The following is a 15,616-nucleotide window of genomic DNA, read 5'->3' on the forward strand; positions in this document are numbered from 1 at the left end:
GAACCGCTCAAATGTGGTGAAGCCACTTGTCGATCCCATGCAATGCGACCGCAGGACTGCAGAACTACAGAACCAGGTTCCTGTTTCGGACGGGAGACACGACAGGAAATACGCAGAGCAACCAAGGCCGCATGGCACTTTTACTGCTGCTCATGCTTCTGCTGCTCGTGTCCACCTGCGGCCCTTGGCTAGCCATGTCACTCGGTGTACCACAACTGTAGGTCATATGTAATATGGAAAAAAGAGAACCTCGTAAGTCGTAATGAAAACGAGCAGGAAGGAATGGGCGCTGTGACCACGGTTTGCCTCCGTGATCCCTTTTATTTAACCATTGCCAGCCCTGTTGGAGGAAAAGAAGGACCGAAGGGTAGGCAAGAGGGTAAGCAAACGAATCTTGGGGAGAGAGAGAAGGGCGGCGCTAAGAGCCGTTCGTGCAATAGTCTCAGGACGTTCTTTAGAGTTTCGAGATCTTAGGTTTGAACCCGCTGAGATCTGAAGGTGTCAAAAGGTCAGCCACCTGGTGGGGAATGGAGGGGAAAGGACTGGACTGCCTGTTCGAGGGGGGCTTTTCAGGAACTGGTACACATTTCTTTAAGATAATGTGACATGTTGGTGCGGGTTTAGTGGCGCATCCGAGCGTCGTGAACGCCACGGCCTATGGGATTCTCACTCTAAAGCAGGGTAGGTATCTTCAACGAGGGTCATCTCAGCTGCTGGGGATGCCAAGATGCGTTTCTCCTGAGCACCGACACGCCTTTTCCCCCCTTCCTTCAACGCAGAGAGGTCCAACAACGTCCACGAAGCGAAGGATGATAACCCTCCTCATCCTCCTCCATCGTGATGCGGCGTTTGCCCCGGAAACACGGCTCAACGCCTCGACCGTGCGCGGGAGACCTGATCCAGCTCCCGTAATCTAGTTCCCTTTGGATTTTTTTGATGGGATCTCAAGCCATCAGCACGGCTCTTCCCAAGGCGTAGTGCGTGTATACCAATCCTCGGATGGTGGAGATGTGTGTGGTTTGACACTGGGCTGAATCTGGGGACGCCTTGAGCGCTCTGCGTCGCGTTCCTCAGCTGTCACCGTCGCCGGGGCCGTCTTCACCAACACAATGCTTCCCCCTTCCCCTCCCACCCCAACGAACGCCTCAACTGCTGTTTTGCTGGTCTGGACTTTTGTGTGCGTGAGACTTGAGTAGACCTCCCTCGCTCACGCCACGTGTCGCGTGCCCAGCTTGCCCGTGGAAAGAAACCCCCTATTCCCCATCTCGCCCCTCCACCCGATCCCGAGGACCCCAAACATGATCCTCCCGTCCTCGCCCGGCTGCGCCCTCGTCCCCTCGGCCTCCTCCACCACGAAGCACACCTGCTCGACCTCGCCCGGGTGCAGCACCGGCCGCGCGCCCCCGCCCGTCTCCCAGTTGCAGTCCGTGTAGCCCAAGCCGTCGGCCAGATCCAGCACCACCTTTTCGAGCTGGATCACGTCCTCGGAGCAGTTCTCCAGCTGGGCCTCCATAACCCACCGCCGCTGCCCACCACCGCCGCCCTGTTTCTTGCCGGAAGAAGCGGGAGCAAGCGGGCCGATTTTCGTGCGGACGATGAGCGAGGACTTGCAGATGAACTGGTACAGCTTCCGAAAGGTGCGCGTCTTGCCCGAGGTCTCGGTGGCTTCGTAGTAGCTCACCGTCACGGCGAGGACGTGGTTGCCTTCCTCTTTGAGGTCAAAATTTACGATGCGCTGGAGGGTGTCGCCGGCCTCGAGGTCCGTTCCCTTTAGGTCATCGTCGCCGCCGCCGCCGCCGGTATCCGTAGAGTCTGGCGGGGAGAGGTCGAGCTTCTGAATCGAGTTCGCGCCTGGGGTCTTCATTTCCGCTTCGATGCGGACGTCGCGGATGCTCTTGCGTTTTGCCGGGGCCGTAGATGCTGCTGCTGCTGCTGCTGCACCGGTGGCGCCGAGGGGTCCTCCTCCCCCCAGGACTGCTGCTACGGGCTCGGGGACATCGTGGTTTGCGCAGAGGGTGCAGCTGAAGGTTTCGCCTACGTAGGCGGAGCCGAAGCTCAGCGGGAGATTGAGGATCGGGGAGAGGAGGAAGGGGGAGGGGTTCGTTGAGGCGGTTGTGTCGTAGGCGAGGGAGGCCGGGGTCGGGTCGGCGGGGAGGTTGGAGGGCGTCAGCGGGGGCCGGATCGGGTGTTGGATTACGAGTGAGGGACGGGATAGTCTATTGGTTTGTTTTCGTGTTAGAGAAGAATGTTCTTTTTCTTGGGTATTGGCGGACTAAGTGAGAGGACGAGGCACTCAGCTGCGTGTAAGTCGGGATCTCTACCTGAGGACTTTCAAGGAGACGGAGTGAGGCTCCTTGAGGGGGTCGTGTGACGGGTATCTTTGATGGCTCATTATTGCGGTGTTCGCGTCTCGCTGGACGATGGGGAGAGGGGGAGTTGTTTGGAAGGGTTCGGTGTGTCGTCGGGCTCGGGTAGCGGGGGATACGCCGCGGGACGAGATATGATAATTGGAGATACGGAGAGGTGAGAGATGTTGGAGAGATGGGTTGGTGGGACGAAATGACGATTTGGGGTCTTACCTTTCCTAGTAGCTCTGGTGGGTCCCGGGATGTCTTTTATCGATAAGAGAGTGGGTGTGTGGAAAGACCCAGGCCGGCGGGCGGAGCTCTCCCCCGCATGCCATGGCCCCACCCGGGGTTCCGATTTCGAGGTCCACGGAGGGCGGACGGGCCCGCGCACTGTGGATGAATTGTCGTCCAAAGTGTTGGTCCAGTCTGAAGTGAAGGCATAGTCCGTAGCGAAAGCGGTCTCAAGAATATGGACCAAAAGACATTTCAGGTGATCAGTTTCGCTAACGACACGAGGATCTCATTTCGGTCTGTAGTTTATACTTCGGTTGCAGAGGTCAAGTGGTTTCGCAGGTTTCCCCTCCAAAATTTGCAAAGGGATATCGGCAGCATCAGTTAACTCTTAGTCGCAGATGGATGAAACCACACAATCACCCATCACTACTCTCATCCGCCCTCGTTTTTCTTTGTCTAAGACGTTTGATAAACATGCTGGCTTGTCGGTGTTATAGATGTCAAGATTTACGTAATGGTCTGCAATGAGGATAAGGTGGAAGATTTGGAAAAGTTATGGTGTGTTGATTAGCTCTTGGAGGAAGAAGCCGTGTGAAAGCAGTGCTATACCAACTTCATATGAAAGACTATCAAAATAGTTTTGAGCGACTAATTTAAGCCATCAGCCATGCTCTATGTCGGCTTGAAACAATATCCTCGCCCACACTATTCTCTTGTGAGTTAACACGATGGAAGATTGAAATAGTCTTTGCCTGTACAAAAGATATGATACCAAACCTCCGTCATGCAATCCTAGGCATGCGGGGTACGCCAAGTAAACCCGAACGAATGCTCTCGGATGGTCGAATGTTTCCGCAATGCCCCGTGCCCCTTTGGACGCGGGATAGAGCATATCTTTCCAATAATATCGGAGAGAGATATCACAGCACGAAAGAGAGGATCATCCCACACACTGGAACACAAGCGGCTGGACAAAAAGGCAGCTTAAAGCGGTAAAGATTAGATCGAGACGCACGGGAAGGATGGCTTTTGGTGCAGTGCCCAGGTGGGAGCAAGCCTGATAACACCTCCTTCGTACCTTTTCCCTTCAGAGAGTCAAGATTGACTTCAAGTGTTGTCCACTCCATGCCCGCAACTACCGTCGTAGACCCTATCTTCCAGTGGGATGGCAGTCTCTGGTTTGAAAATGATCCTTGAGTTATTTATTCAGCTCAGAGAGATTACCTCGTCGGGTGCTCTAGTTACATTCATCCCTTTTACCAGAGTAGGTCATTATCTTGCCAGCGAAGCTGATCACCTAAAAGGTCTTAAGGCCTGTGTTCTTAGGATCACTTTCTCTACGTGCCATACCTTAGTTCATGGGTAAAGTGGTGTACGCCTGTATCGTTCCTTCCTTCCGCCGCATCCCTCATTCCTCAACCTGCCTATCTACTTACTCACCCAGGGGAGACTGAGGGTATATATCCCATCCCAACGTCGTTCCTGTCACCACCACCCCGCGGTAAATTGGCCGAGTGGGTTCGACTCTGACGCAGAGTCGAGATTAAATGAAATACCCCAATGAAGCCAGTGGTGGTCGGAGGGGCGCGCTGTTCGATTCCGGATAGGGGCGTGAAGTATCGAGTAAGTCATCACCAGCCTTTCCTTCCTTCCTTTTTTTCGGTGTTTTCTAAGAAGTTTGAGATGTTCTTTGTGAAAGTTAAATACAATATTTTCTCGCACCTTCATCTATGCCTTGTGACCCGCGTCAACTTTTGCTAGATTCAGTCTCGAAAGCAAGATTATTTCCCCATAGCTACTCCCAAGAGAAACGACACAAAGCTATCATAGCAGAGAAAATTCAAAGCTGAATATTTTAAATGTAACTCTGTCATGCTATAGCAAGTCAGTGACACTATTAGCCAATGCGCTGACTAGTAAGGGAACAGCTCAACAGGACTAATATTACGAAACCCTGGTAGGACTAAATGTACATATACGTCATGTGTGTTGTTTTGTGGTAATATTACTATGTCTGTTGAGTCATATACAACTTCACCTGTGCCTCCTTTAACGTCCAAGTGACCATCTCCTGCACAAAGCCGCTCACATACTACAGTGATGCGCCTCTGATGATTCTTCCCATCACTTCGTGGCTTTGCAATTTCGACTGTCATTAACACCTGAGACCCTTGCCTCTTTCCTGACTCTCTCTCTAAAGGCCGGGAGGGGGCGGTACCTATCCTCTGTGTTAGCAAAATTTCCTCAGTCAACGTTGAAGTAATGGTACTTACGGCACCGTAACCTCCTCCGGTGCCTGGAGGCGCGCCTGAGGGAGGGGGAGGGGGAGCAGAGCTCGGAGGAGGTGGAGGAGGAGCAGCCTCGCTGGGAGGCGGGGGTGGAGGGGATGCCGCTGCTCCCGGAGGCGCGGGCGAGCCTTGCTGCTGTGCTTGCGCGGCAGCATAGTACTGCTGGTACATTTGAACGTAAGCGGCATATCCGCCATAGGCAGCGTAAGGATCCTGACTGCCGTAGTACTGTGCGTACTGAGCGGCGTAGTCGGCTCCAGCGGCAGGGCTGTTAGAACCGCCGGCAGGAGCAGGGCTTGCTGATTGCCCAGAGTTGTGGCCGCCATAGCCGCCGCCGCCGCCGTGACCACCGTGGCCACCATGGCCGCCGTGGCCTCCGTATCCGGAGTTATAGCCGCCGCGATCGCTGCGATCACCACCGTGACCGTGGCCTCCATATCCGCCATGGCCGCCATCGTGCCCCCGCGAGCGGTCGCCATAGCCCCCACGGTCACCATAACTACGAGGAGGTCTGCTCTTGAACTCTTCGTACTGCTCTTTGACATTTGCAATCAGATCCTCGCAAAGCTCCTTGGCCTTCTCAACCATCTTAGGGTCAGGTCCGCTATTCAGAGTCAGTACCTATGCGTTAATGTTGGCAAGGTGACAATGCACTTACGCGACATGAAGATACATGTCCTCATCACTCTCGCGATTGGTGGCTGCCTCCAGATACCCGGAACCACGTCCTTTGATCTGGACACGACACTGAGTCTCCTGCTGGATGTGCTTGACGTAGGCACCGCCGTGGCCAACAACTTGAGCGCGGAGGTTGAATCCGGGGACGGACTCCAAACCGATAGGGATCTTCTCCTCGGGCCATTTGCGCTGCAATATGTTAGACACAAATTTTCGAGACTGATTTGCATACATACTCGGCCATATTCGTCCCTCTCAACCTGCTCCTGGTCGCGTCGACGGAAACGACGTTCATCTACCAGCGCGGGAAGTTCCTGTTTCATGAGTTCCTCAATCTTTGCCACGGCCTGCTCAAGTCCAGTCTTGGATGTACTTGTGACATGCAAGTACAAAGGCGGATTCTAGGGTGAGAGTCAGTGTGTGTTACTATACCATGATTTTCGAAGTTGACATACCGCCGCAGTCGCCATGCTCTTGTCGGGATAGTAGTTTCCTCGGGTAGTAACATCTTGCAAAGTCAACCTTTGTTCCTAATTAGACGTAAAAGTGGGAGGTGTATCGTACCAGCACCAGTTTCTTCTTTGATCTAAATCAAGCAAATGGAGTCAGCAGGTGCCAAAGAGGGGTGATCTGTGCGAGCTATCGTGCCAAGTAAGCAGGATGATCTCGACACAAATCTGTTTACATGTAGGAAAGCGGAATGCGCTCGAGATGAGGCCTGGGAAGGAAGTATGATCAGTGGTTTTGCACAGGAGTATTTACCATCTTCTGAGTCGACCCCTTGGTCAAGAGATATCTGTTACGAAGGTCGTTGACTTCAATGTCTTTGATGAAGTCGCCGTCGGCGATGTACATCTCTCCATTGATCGTGTTGGCCGGGTCGGGCGATTGGGCACCACCTGTAGGAGAAGTGGCGGTCTTGATCGGGGGAACGTCGACATGCTGAATGCCCTTTTTCGCTTGGAGTTGCGCGTTGATTCGCGCGGCCGCGGCAGCTATGAGTCTATTAGCCATTCATTCTACAGCCAAAGCGAGGAGCAACCCGTACCGGCCGCAGCAGCGGCATCTACTGGCGACTTCTTCGGTTCTGTCGCCTGGTCATTGGGCAGAGGGCTACGCTCTCTTGCCGACTCTGAACGTCTTCCAGGCGGCGATCTAGAGCGGCGGTCGAATCTCGAAGCCTTGCGAGGCTCGGGCTCGGTTTGGTCGAATCGCGAGCGCTTGGCGGAGCGTCGCTCGGTGTCGTCCATTGCGACGTCTGTGATGCAATGATGTTGAAACTATAGTCGCTCGTTGTCGATTTTCGCGTTCGGCGTGCGTTTGGGTAATGCGCAAGCGCCTGGCGATCGATATGTGGGAAGTAAAAGATTGGGATAGTAAAATTTACGAGGTATGAAGCTCTTTGGAGGTGGAGCCTTGGAGAGACGGACGGGCCAAAATAAAGTGGCTTGGCCCGTGCGGCAAGACGATTCTGTCGACGGTCGTTCCCATGGGCGGCGATGGGCCTGGCCGTCACGGATTTAGCGCCTCAGGTGTCAGACGTAGCTGCTGTTTTTAGTCTGCACCAGCCACATGGTAGCATCGGAGCGATTATCGGCAGGAATGGAAGAATGCGGCCAACGGGACCATCCTCACACTTGACGCTCTACCTATTCCTCTTCAAGCGACAGCTCACCACTGATGTTTTTCCTGGTCTGGTATTCTTTGGCTCAGTGACCTTGGCATGGAATCTGTGGATCTCAAAGCTTACGGTCATTTGAGTGTCTCGACGGGAGTTCAAGATGTCCTGAACCAAATGCCTATCTGCAGTTCGGATATTGTCTTGCTAACAACAATCAATTCTCAAATGAAAGATAACAACACAGTTGCAAACACGAAGTACTTAGGTATACGATCTCTCCTGGAGCTACTGCGTAGAAGTAGTTGAACTGTAGACTAGCTTCTGTTGCAAAGTCTCTCGGTTCCAGGTCACTGACTCAAGGTGAGGTACCAAGATAGGTCTACTTTGCATGATACTGAGAGTAAGCAATAAGTCTTTGAACTGAGATTGACGGCCAGATGCGATTTGAGCGGTTGCCCAGTGACAAAACTATTCAGTACCTAAAACCCGTTTTTTCAAGTTATCCATTGTCCGAAATATACTCACTCGAAGCTGTGTTGGCCACTTACTACATGATGTCTAGTACTGTATAACAAACAACAGACGCGTCTCCCACTCCGATCCTACCTCTCTAAAGGTATAATAAAAAACATGGTGATTACTTTGGAAATGCTGCTACAGGTCAGCAAGTGACACAGTGCCGGATGTAACCCCGCACCCTCCAAGCCGACCCCGCGATGCAGTGTCAGTAGGGAGTCCACTCTCTCGGTGAAAAACCCTTGTCAGTAGCTGATCCGTGCCCCTCTACCCCTGCGAACGGCCAGCTCCCCTGCCTCCGCGCCTCCGACTTGCCTCCGAAGAAATCGTCCCCCAATCTCCTCAAATTTTCCCAGTGGGAACTGACACGGACGGTGAGTCAGGGTGCTTCTTTCTTATCTCCCCCAAGCCATTGAACCTCGGAAGGTCACACTACTCCAAGGTTCTCTTGAGATTTCCTCTTTCCTCTGGTCCAAAAAGAGAGCAATTGGCTTGTTCTCGCCAAATTGAACCTGGAAAGATGGCGTCTCGTCGCCTCCTTTCGACCTCGCTCTGGCGGGCCGCCGCCGCCCCGGCTCAAGCGACATCGCTCTCCGCCGCCGCACGATGGAGCTCGACCACCAGCTCGACCTCTGCCATCGCCTACAAGGCTCTTCGACGCCGCTCGGCGCCTCTGCCCGTCAGCGACAGCCCGCCCGCCTGGTCCGCCCAGGCCGCCGTCTCTAACATCCTCTACGACATGCCCTCCCCGTCGTCGCAACCCCCGAAGCGTCACATCCTCAACTGCCTGGTCCAGAACGAGCCCGGTGTCTTGTCCCGCGTCTCCGGCATTCTCGCCGCCCGCGGCTTCAACATTGACTCCCTCGTCGTGTGCAGCACCGAGGTCGATGACCTCTCGCGCATGACCATCGTCCTGACCGGACAGGATGGTGTTGTCGAGCAGGCCAGACGCCAATTGGAGGATCTCGTCCCCGTCTGGGCCGTCTTGGACTACACCAACGCCGCCCTGGTTCAGCGCGAGCTTCTGCTGGCCAAGATCAACATTCTTGGACCCGAGTACTTTGAGGAGCTGCTCGCTCACCACCGTGAGATGACGGCTGTCGATGTCGAGGAGCATGCGCTCGAGGGCGAGCAGCAGCAGACTCTGGAGGATGTCGCCAAGGACTTCCACCCCAGCAAGTTGGCTGTCAGTCAGGCATTGCGCCACAAGCACGAGCATCTCAAGTCCATCACCTACTTCGCCCACCAGTTCGGAGGAAAGGTCCTGGATATCAGCACCAACAGCTGCATTGTTGAAGTGTAAGTTTGCTCTACTCCTCAGCCGACGGAAGCCGAAAAGAAAGTGTGTACTGACAATCGCGCAGCTCCGCCAAGCCGTCCAGAATCGACTCCTTCCTGAAGCTCATCGGACCCTTTGGTATTCTCGAGTCTGCCCGCACTGGTCTGATGGCTCTGCCCCGTTCGCCTTTGTACGGACCCAACGAGGAGACGATTATCAAGGAAGCGGATGAGGTTGTTGACGCTAGCCAGCTTCCCCCTGGTTAAGCTATTTTGTATTAAAGAATATCCGGCGTTGGTAAAAAAGGGGTATTGCCATCTTTTTCAATGCTACCAAGTTGCTATACAATTTGTACCATTTGTTTACCAAAGAAAGAAACGCCTCGCCTTTTGTTGTAGCTGTGAGCCTTTTAAACGCCGACACATGTCCCACCTAGATCTTGCCCTTGTTCACAACGAAGCCCTCGAGGGCAGCTGTTCGATCGTTAGCGTCGTGACGTCTGCCGAGAGATATAGAAAGTGAAACTTACAAACAGCAGCCCAGAGACGGTTCTCGGCCTCAGGGAAGACCAAGGAACGAGGGCTGTAAAAGACCTCATCGGCTACCTCCTCGGGGTGACGAGGCAGGCAGTGCATAAACTTCCAGCCCTCCTTGGCACCGCCGCGCTTGGCCAGGTCGTTGGTGATCTGGAAGCCGGCAAAGGCCTTGAGACGCTTTTGGGTCTCGGTCTCCTGGCCCATGGAAACCCACGTATCGGTCACCAGGATGTCGGCGTTTTTGCAGGCCTCCTCGGGAACGGTCGTCTCTGTCAGCTTACCGGGAGAGGCAACGCCCTTGGCAGCAGAGTTGATGACGGCCTTCATGGCCTCAGGAATGCTGTAGCCAGTGGGAGAGGCCACGGAGATATCGACACCCATCTTGACGCAGCCGATGGCCAGATCAAAGAGGACGTTGTTGGAGTCTCCGATCCAGGCGACCTTCATTCCTTTCAGGCCCAGGTCGGCCTTGTCTGAGGTGGCAGAGGCAGGGAATGCCTCGTGGATAGTCAGGAAGTCGGCAATAATCTGCAGAGGGTGGTAGTCGTCGGAGAGCGCGTTGATGACAGGGACGCTAGAGTCCTTGGCCAGCCCAGCGACATCAGAGTGAGGACCGACACGGGCGACCATGCAGGAGGTCATGGAAGAGATGACCTTGGAGGTGTCATACAGAGACTCGTTAACCTAGACAGCCTGTTACTTGAGTGCACTCCATCTCATGTGAGCTTCCGTCAACGTACCCCGAGCTGAATGTCATCCTTGCCCAAGAACATGGGATGACCACCCATGAGAGCCACGGCAGCTTCTGTCGACACACGAGTACGGGTACTGCGCTTGCTGAACATCATGGCAACGGTCTTGCCGGTCAAGCTCGATGCGAGCGCCTGGGGCACATTGCCGGACTTGACTGCGGTCTTGTTTGAGGCGGCATTGCGGACGAGGGTAGCGAACTCGGCCGGGCTCAGGTCCGCAATGGACATGAGATGGCGCGGGCCGGTCGATTGTGAGTATGCGCGGCTCTGGGCGCCGTTGAGAGCTTGACGAGTGACTCGGAAAGCCGTTTGCTTCATGGTGGGCGACTTGGAGGGTCGAATTTTAAGAAAGTGTGAAATGCAAGAAGCTGTAGACCCCTTTGTGCAGGTCGAGTCAAGTCAATTGAGGGTCAATGGATGTAGGTTCAGTCTGAAGTTGTGAATAGTGAGAGAAAATGGCTAATGAGTCGAAGGGGTGGTCAATTGATGAGTATTAAGAGTTGGTTGAGTCACGATTGGATTGGATGGATAGCTTCAGTGAGAGACTACAACGGCCGGGACCTCCACAAAGTCTCCTGCGGGCTGCAAACTCAACGAACTCCTCACCGCTTTACACCGAAAATTTCAGAGTCACCCTCTGCCTGTAGCCACAGCGCGTTGCAGGGCGTATGCAAGGTCAGGCCAGAATGGAAGGATAGCACGATAAGGATTATACAGGCGAGGCACTGACACTGTGTACCTAGATAAGGTAGCTTTCCTAAAGGCATTTCTTGCTGCGTGGGCCCAGACTGGTCTGTCGAAAGCGCCGGAACCGGAACTCGCCAACAACATAAGTTGGCCGTAGTCCGGGCAGTCACCAGTGGGCAGTGATTTACTGCTGCAACTGCAGTAGTGCAGACTGAGGGTGCCCAGGTGGTGCATGTGTGCCTGAGAAGGAAGGAAAGGCCCGTGCCCACCCGGCCAGGCACTGGAGGGCAATTGAGGCGTGGGTGGGAAGATCATCCCCAGCCATCCACATGGGCGCTGTGTGGAAAGTCCGCCCCGGTGACCAGATCTCGTCTCATTGGTTTCAGCTGACCTCCACCCCGGCCTCTTCAACCGCACTGCCCGTCCTGGGATGAACCAAGTTACTTGACATCATCACCATTACGAATCCCGACTATCTGGGTTGTCTGGGCAAGATCGGAACCCCGTACACTTCCTCTCTGCATGATTTCCTTTTGTACGACTTTTTCTTGGTTTCATTACTGTTTGCCATCTCGACCGGCGATGACGGACTTTCTTGCGCTCTGATCCGACAACGACACACCACAAACTGTGATCACGATAGTTCTCTACGCGCAATGGCCGAAGACGAAGAAAGATCGCCGCTCCTGGCGGGCAAGGGCAAAGGCAGGGCCGAAGATGACTCTTCATTGTCCGAATCGGCGCCTCTGTTATCCAGCTCTTCTGCGACGCCCCGATACGATGGCGAGCAAGACGACCCTGAGAGGTCCCGCGCCGCCTCCCTCGCTTCAAACCCGCCGAGCACGACCACTAAGAGTTCTGTACGATGGGCGTCAGTGATATCCATCACCGTATTGATATTGTTGGTATTTGGTATCATGGCCGGTTGCTTCTTCGTTCCCTCGGCAGTTCAAGAGTATGCGAAGCAGGCTGCCGTCGTCGAGCCGACGAATCTGGCCCTAGAATCAATCACGACGGATGGTGTGCGGGCGCGTGTTCAGGCCAACTTCAAGCTTGATGGCTCTAGGGTCCAGGACACGACATCTCGAAGGATTGGAAAGTTTGCGACTTGGATTGTGAGGCAATTGGGAACAGAGCAGACAAAGGTTGGCGTGTTCTTGCCAGAATACGACGATGCTTTGCTCGGCACTGCTGTCGTGCCGCCACTCACCATTAGTATCGTCGATGGCCAAACTACCGCGATCGATTTCATCGCCGAACTGTCCCCCGGTGACGCCGAAGCGTACCGAAAGATTGCCAACGAATGGCTAGATGGAAAGCTCGACCAGCTAAAGGTGCTTGGAAAGGCCAACATTCCACTCAAGTCCGGAATCCTCCCACTCGGCACTCATCCAGTGAGCGAGGTCTTGGTATTTGAAGGTCAATCACTCTACCGCTCCTTTGCTTCCCTGTACTTTGGAGAAAAAGTTCTGCTTTAAATATCACTATGCTTTAATCACGACATGCTCCTTCAAGCTCCATACTGATGCCTCATTTAGCGAACCAAATCCCAACGTTGCCGCAGTATAATATCTCGCGCCTCAACTTCCGAGACCTGCCAGACTCGGACGGCCAGCGAACAGCTGTCGGCGCCGATGTAGCCATCACCGCCTACAACGAGTTTCCCGTCAGCTTAGATGTACCGGAACTTGGCTTTGAAGTTCTGGTTCCCAACTGCAATTCTTTTGACCCCTACATTCTTCTCGCCGACGCCACAACTAAGCCCCTCTCAATCAAGCCACGAACCGATGTCACTGTCAACGTCTCTGGTATCGTCCGAGAGCTCCCAAAGTCACTGACAAGAGTTTGCCCTAATTCCAAGTCGTCACCTCTGGACAAATTCTTGGATCAGTACATGCACGGCGAGGCCGCCACTGTCTACGTCCGTGGTCGCAAAATGCCCGATTCAGACACCCCAGACTGGGTCGGCGACATTCTGTCCGAGATCACTGTTCCCGTTCCCTTCCCGGGTCAGGGTTTCGACAACCTCATCAAGAGCTTCTCGCTCACTGATGTGAACTTTCAATTGCCCGATCCTATGGCGGACCCGGATGACCCTGATGGATCGCCAAAGGTTTCGGGTACGGTTGAGGTTCTCGCGAGTCTTCCGAAAGAGATGAACTTTGACATCAATGTCACGGATTTGAGAGCCACGGCAGACGTCATGTATCAGAACAAGAAACTCGGAGAACTGAACCTCGACAAGTGGCAGTCCGCTAACTCAACGAAAGAGGCCGGCGACGAAAAACACGAGCCTCTCCTGAGAATCACGTCCCGGGTCATTGATGCTCCCCTCAATATCACCGATGGCGATGTCTTGACGGACGTTATGCAGAGACTTCTTTTCGGCGGAAAGCAGGTCCTGCTGGACGTCAAGGCCGGTGTCGACATTCGAGTCAATACGGCTCTTGGAAACTTGGTCTTGAAGGATGTCCCTGCTGAGGGCAAAATCCCGGTAAAACGTCCGTACTAAGTCCGGCACTGTTTGTCTTATCGTGGGTTGATTTCTTATGTCCCTGCTCACTAAGGGGAACTGAGCGAGCATTAAGGCTTACACTGGTGCAGCTCTCCCTGGCGACACCTTTGGCAGCATTCACCCACAAGTGGGAGATGTGAAGATTATCAGTACCTCTTCTTCAGCGATGACGCTTGAGGCTTTGGTCAACATCACAAATCCGACACCGTACACAGCCTCCATACCCTATATCAACATACATATTGTGAGGGACGGTTTCGTGCTTGGCAGTGCTACTGCCGAGAATCTCAGAGTCGACAAGGGCAACAACACAAACTTGCTTGTGAAAGCAAATTGGGACCCGACCGTCGAGGGCGAAGCCGGCCGCAAGATTGCCAGTGATATGATATCAGAATATCTCTCCGGACGCAATGTCACCATAGACGTCAAGACTCATCGAGGCACGATTCCGACTGCCCCTCTCATTGGTGAGGGCCTATCAAAGCTGAACATCAGCATCGCCGCTCCGAAGTTGGACCTTCCCGGAGAAGGCGATAAGAAGGGACATTTCATCAGAGATGCGACTTTCCACGTGCTTTCCTCCACAGCGACGTTTACCCTGGTGTCTCCGCTACGGTATAACACCATTTATGTTGATTGGATCAACGCTACAGCGTTATACAACCACACAGAACCGGTCGGCCGTATTATCTATGGCCTACCCTTTGCGGCGCCGCCGGGAATGTCTGTAACGCCCAGGCTGCCTGTTGACTGGTCTGCAGGATCAGTGGGCTATGATGCCGTGAAGAGAGCAATTGGAGGGTCCCTAACCCTTGATGCGAGTGCGAATGTCACTGTGCGGATCGGGAATTGGAAGGATACGGTCTGGTACGAGGGCCAGGGAATAGGTGCAAGCATTCGTTTGTAAACGATTATTGGCTTTGGACTTGAATTTGGCGTTGGTTGGTTTATTAACTGGTTTGGGGGCGGCTGTCGCCGCTTTGTGCGTAAAGCGACAAGAAAACACAAGTCGTAACTTGTATATCAGTACAATGCATAGAACAGCCACATGGCTATGTGAATACACTCAATGTGATCAAACAAATAAGTCTCAACCTTCCGATGACTGAACATTGGTTTCCATCAGTTTCGAGTAGTCTGCCTGCCGAATGTAAACCATTGATGGTGTTGTGGGCTTTGAGGCCAGATACATGTAGAACAATTCTTCTCCGCGTCTCCCTATATTAACAATGTAGTTTTGAGAGACATCTCAATGATTCAGGTAGCGATATATTTCTCGGAAACAAACTCGACTCTTCACTTGAATGTCTTCTGGTTAATGAATATGAAAATGATCTGAATCCTGGACAATCCCTTGAAGCCTACTCATTGAGTGCAAGGGATGGCCAACGCAAACATCGTCCCTATTCTTGATTCCCCACCATCGCGTCTATTCCCTCTTCTGCTTCAATAATATTCTTAAATATATTGAGACCATATTGTCCGGTCAATATAGAGAGTAGATCCAAAGCCAAGAAGGAAAGCTGCCCATCCTGTTCTGTATATCACAGCAGGTAGACACGGTGCGCAAGACAGTGCTCGACATGTCTGGCGTCAAATGACCCACTCAATGTCACTCCAGGCTTAACGCTCGTTCATCGAGACTACCACTCTTATAACCTCACCCACATGACAACGTCGAACATCAATTGATCTCCTCATACTATCCGCGTACACTAGCTTTCTCATGGAAACATTTGCTCGTTGAGCCACACAATAGCCGCGGTCATCAACTCTTAGCGTTTGCCGTTCACGACCAGCAAAAAGGAGGGCACGCACAGTCTCAAATCCAAACACATACCTCTCACACTTACGGACCTCGTCCACGGCACCGGCGCCCCCTTGCACGCGATGCCGAGCATCAACTTCTCCCCTTACGCACCGCGACGCCGCCGCTCGCCGCGCGTGGTCATTACCTGGGTCGCCGCATGGCTCACGGTCCTGACGCTGACGTGGTGGATCGTGACGCGGCGATCGTCTGCGGGCCTGACAGCAACAGGCGGCGTGGACCAACTCGCGGAAGCCGACGCTGTGATCAAGGGCAAGAATGTCCCTCCCGAAGCTGGAGCCTGAAGATGTACATATTCTCTACTCTGTACATTTCGGCCTTTTCACGACGGCTT

At 53.6% G+C, this 15,616-nt stretch overlaps 5 protein-coding genes across 5 annotated transcripts; 2 read left to right on the plus strand and 3 right to left on the minus strand.

The window, feature by feature from the left end:
• Positions 1-614: 614 nt before the first annotated feature.
• HER10_EVM0004228 (uncharacterized protein) lies at positions 615-2,565 on the minus strand. The gene is made up of 2 exons (XM_035473880.1): positions 2,322-2,565; positions 615-2,216 (listed from the first exon to the last, which is right to left on the minus strand). The coding sequence occupies exons 1-2, from the start codon at positions 2,390-2,392 to the stop codon at positions 1,208-1,210; spliced, it is 1,080 nt and encodes a 359-aa protein (XP_035329195.1). The 5' UTR covers positions 2,393-2,565; the 3' UTR covers positions 615-1,207.
• A 1,969-nt stretch (positions 2,566-4,534) lies between these two features.
• HER10_EVM0000529 (KH domain-containing protein) lies at positions 4,535-6,953 on the minus strand. The gene is made up of 8 exons (XM_035470306.1): positions 6,597-6,953; positions 6,311-6,543; positions 6,113-6,134; positions 6,004-6,056; positions 5,785-5,949; positions 5,529-5,737; positions 4,856-5,474; positions 4,535-4,800 (listed from the first exon to the last, which is right to left on the minus strand). The coding sequence occupies exons 1-8, from the start codon at positions 6,796-6,798 to the stop codon at positions 4,777-4,779; spliced, it is 1,527 nt and encodes a 508-aa protein (XP_035328772.1). The 5' UTR covers positions 6,799-6,953; the 3' UTR covers positions 4,535-4,776.
• Positions 6,954-8,205: 1,252 nt separating this feature from the next.
• HER10_EVM0009311 (acetolactate synthase) lies at positions 8,206-9,230 on the plus strand (the record flags this gene model as incomplete). The annotated part of the gene is made up of 2 exons (XM_035478801.1): positions 8,206-8,984; positions 9,050-9,230. 2 exons carry the CDS (start codon positions 8,206-8,208, stop codon positions 9,228-9,230), a joined length of 960 nt encoding a protein of 319 aa, XP_035329844.1.
• Positions 9,231-9,396: 166 nt separating this feature from the next.
• HER10_EVM0013391 (ornithine carbamoyltransferase) lies at positions 9,397-10,570 on the minus strand (the record flags this gene model as incomplete). Its single annotated transcript, XM_035482752.1, has 3 exons — positions 9,397-9,437; positions 9,494-10,184; positions 10,241-10,570. 3 exons carry the CDS (start codon positions 10,568-10,570, stop codon positions 9,397-9,399), a joined length of 1,062 nt encoding a protein of 353 aa, XP_035330323.1.
• A 565-nt stretch (positions 10,571-11,135) lies between these two features.
• On the plus strand, positions 11,136-14,500 carry HER10_EVM0007040 (uncharacterized protein). The gene is made up of 3 exons (XM_035476607.1): positions 11,136-12,358; positions 12,478-13,440; positions 13,544-14,500. Exons 1-3 carry the CDS (start codon positions 11,596-11,598, stop codon positions 14,359-14,361), a joined length of 2,544 nt encoding a protein of 847 aa, XP_035329556.1. The 5' UTR covers positions 11,136-11,595; the 3' UTR covers positions 14,362-14,500.
• The last annotated feature ends 1,116 nt before the right edge of the window (positions 14,501-15,616 follow it).

The sequence above is a fragment of the Colletotrichum scovillei genome (genome assembly GCF_011075155.1).
Source record: "Colletotrichum scovillei strain TJNH1 chromosome Unknown Contig00009, whole genome shotgun sequence".
NCBI lineage: Eukaryota > Fungi > Ascomycota > Sordariomycetes > Glomerellales > Glomerellaceae > Colletotrichum > Colletotrichum scovillei.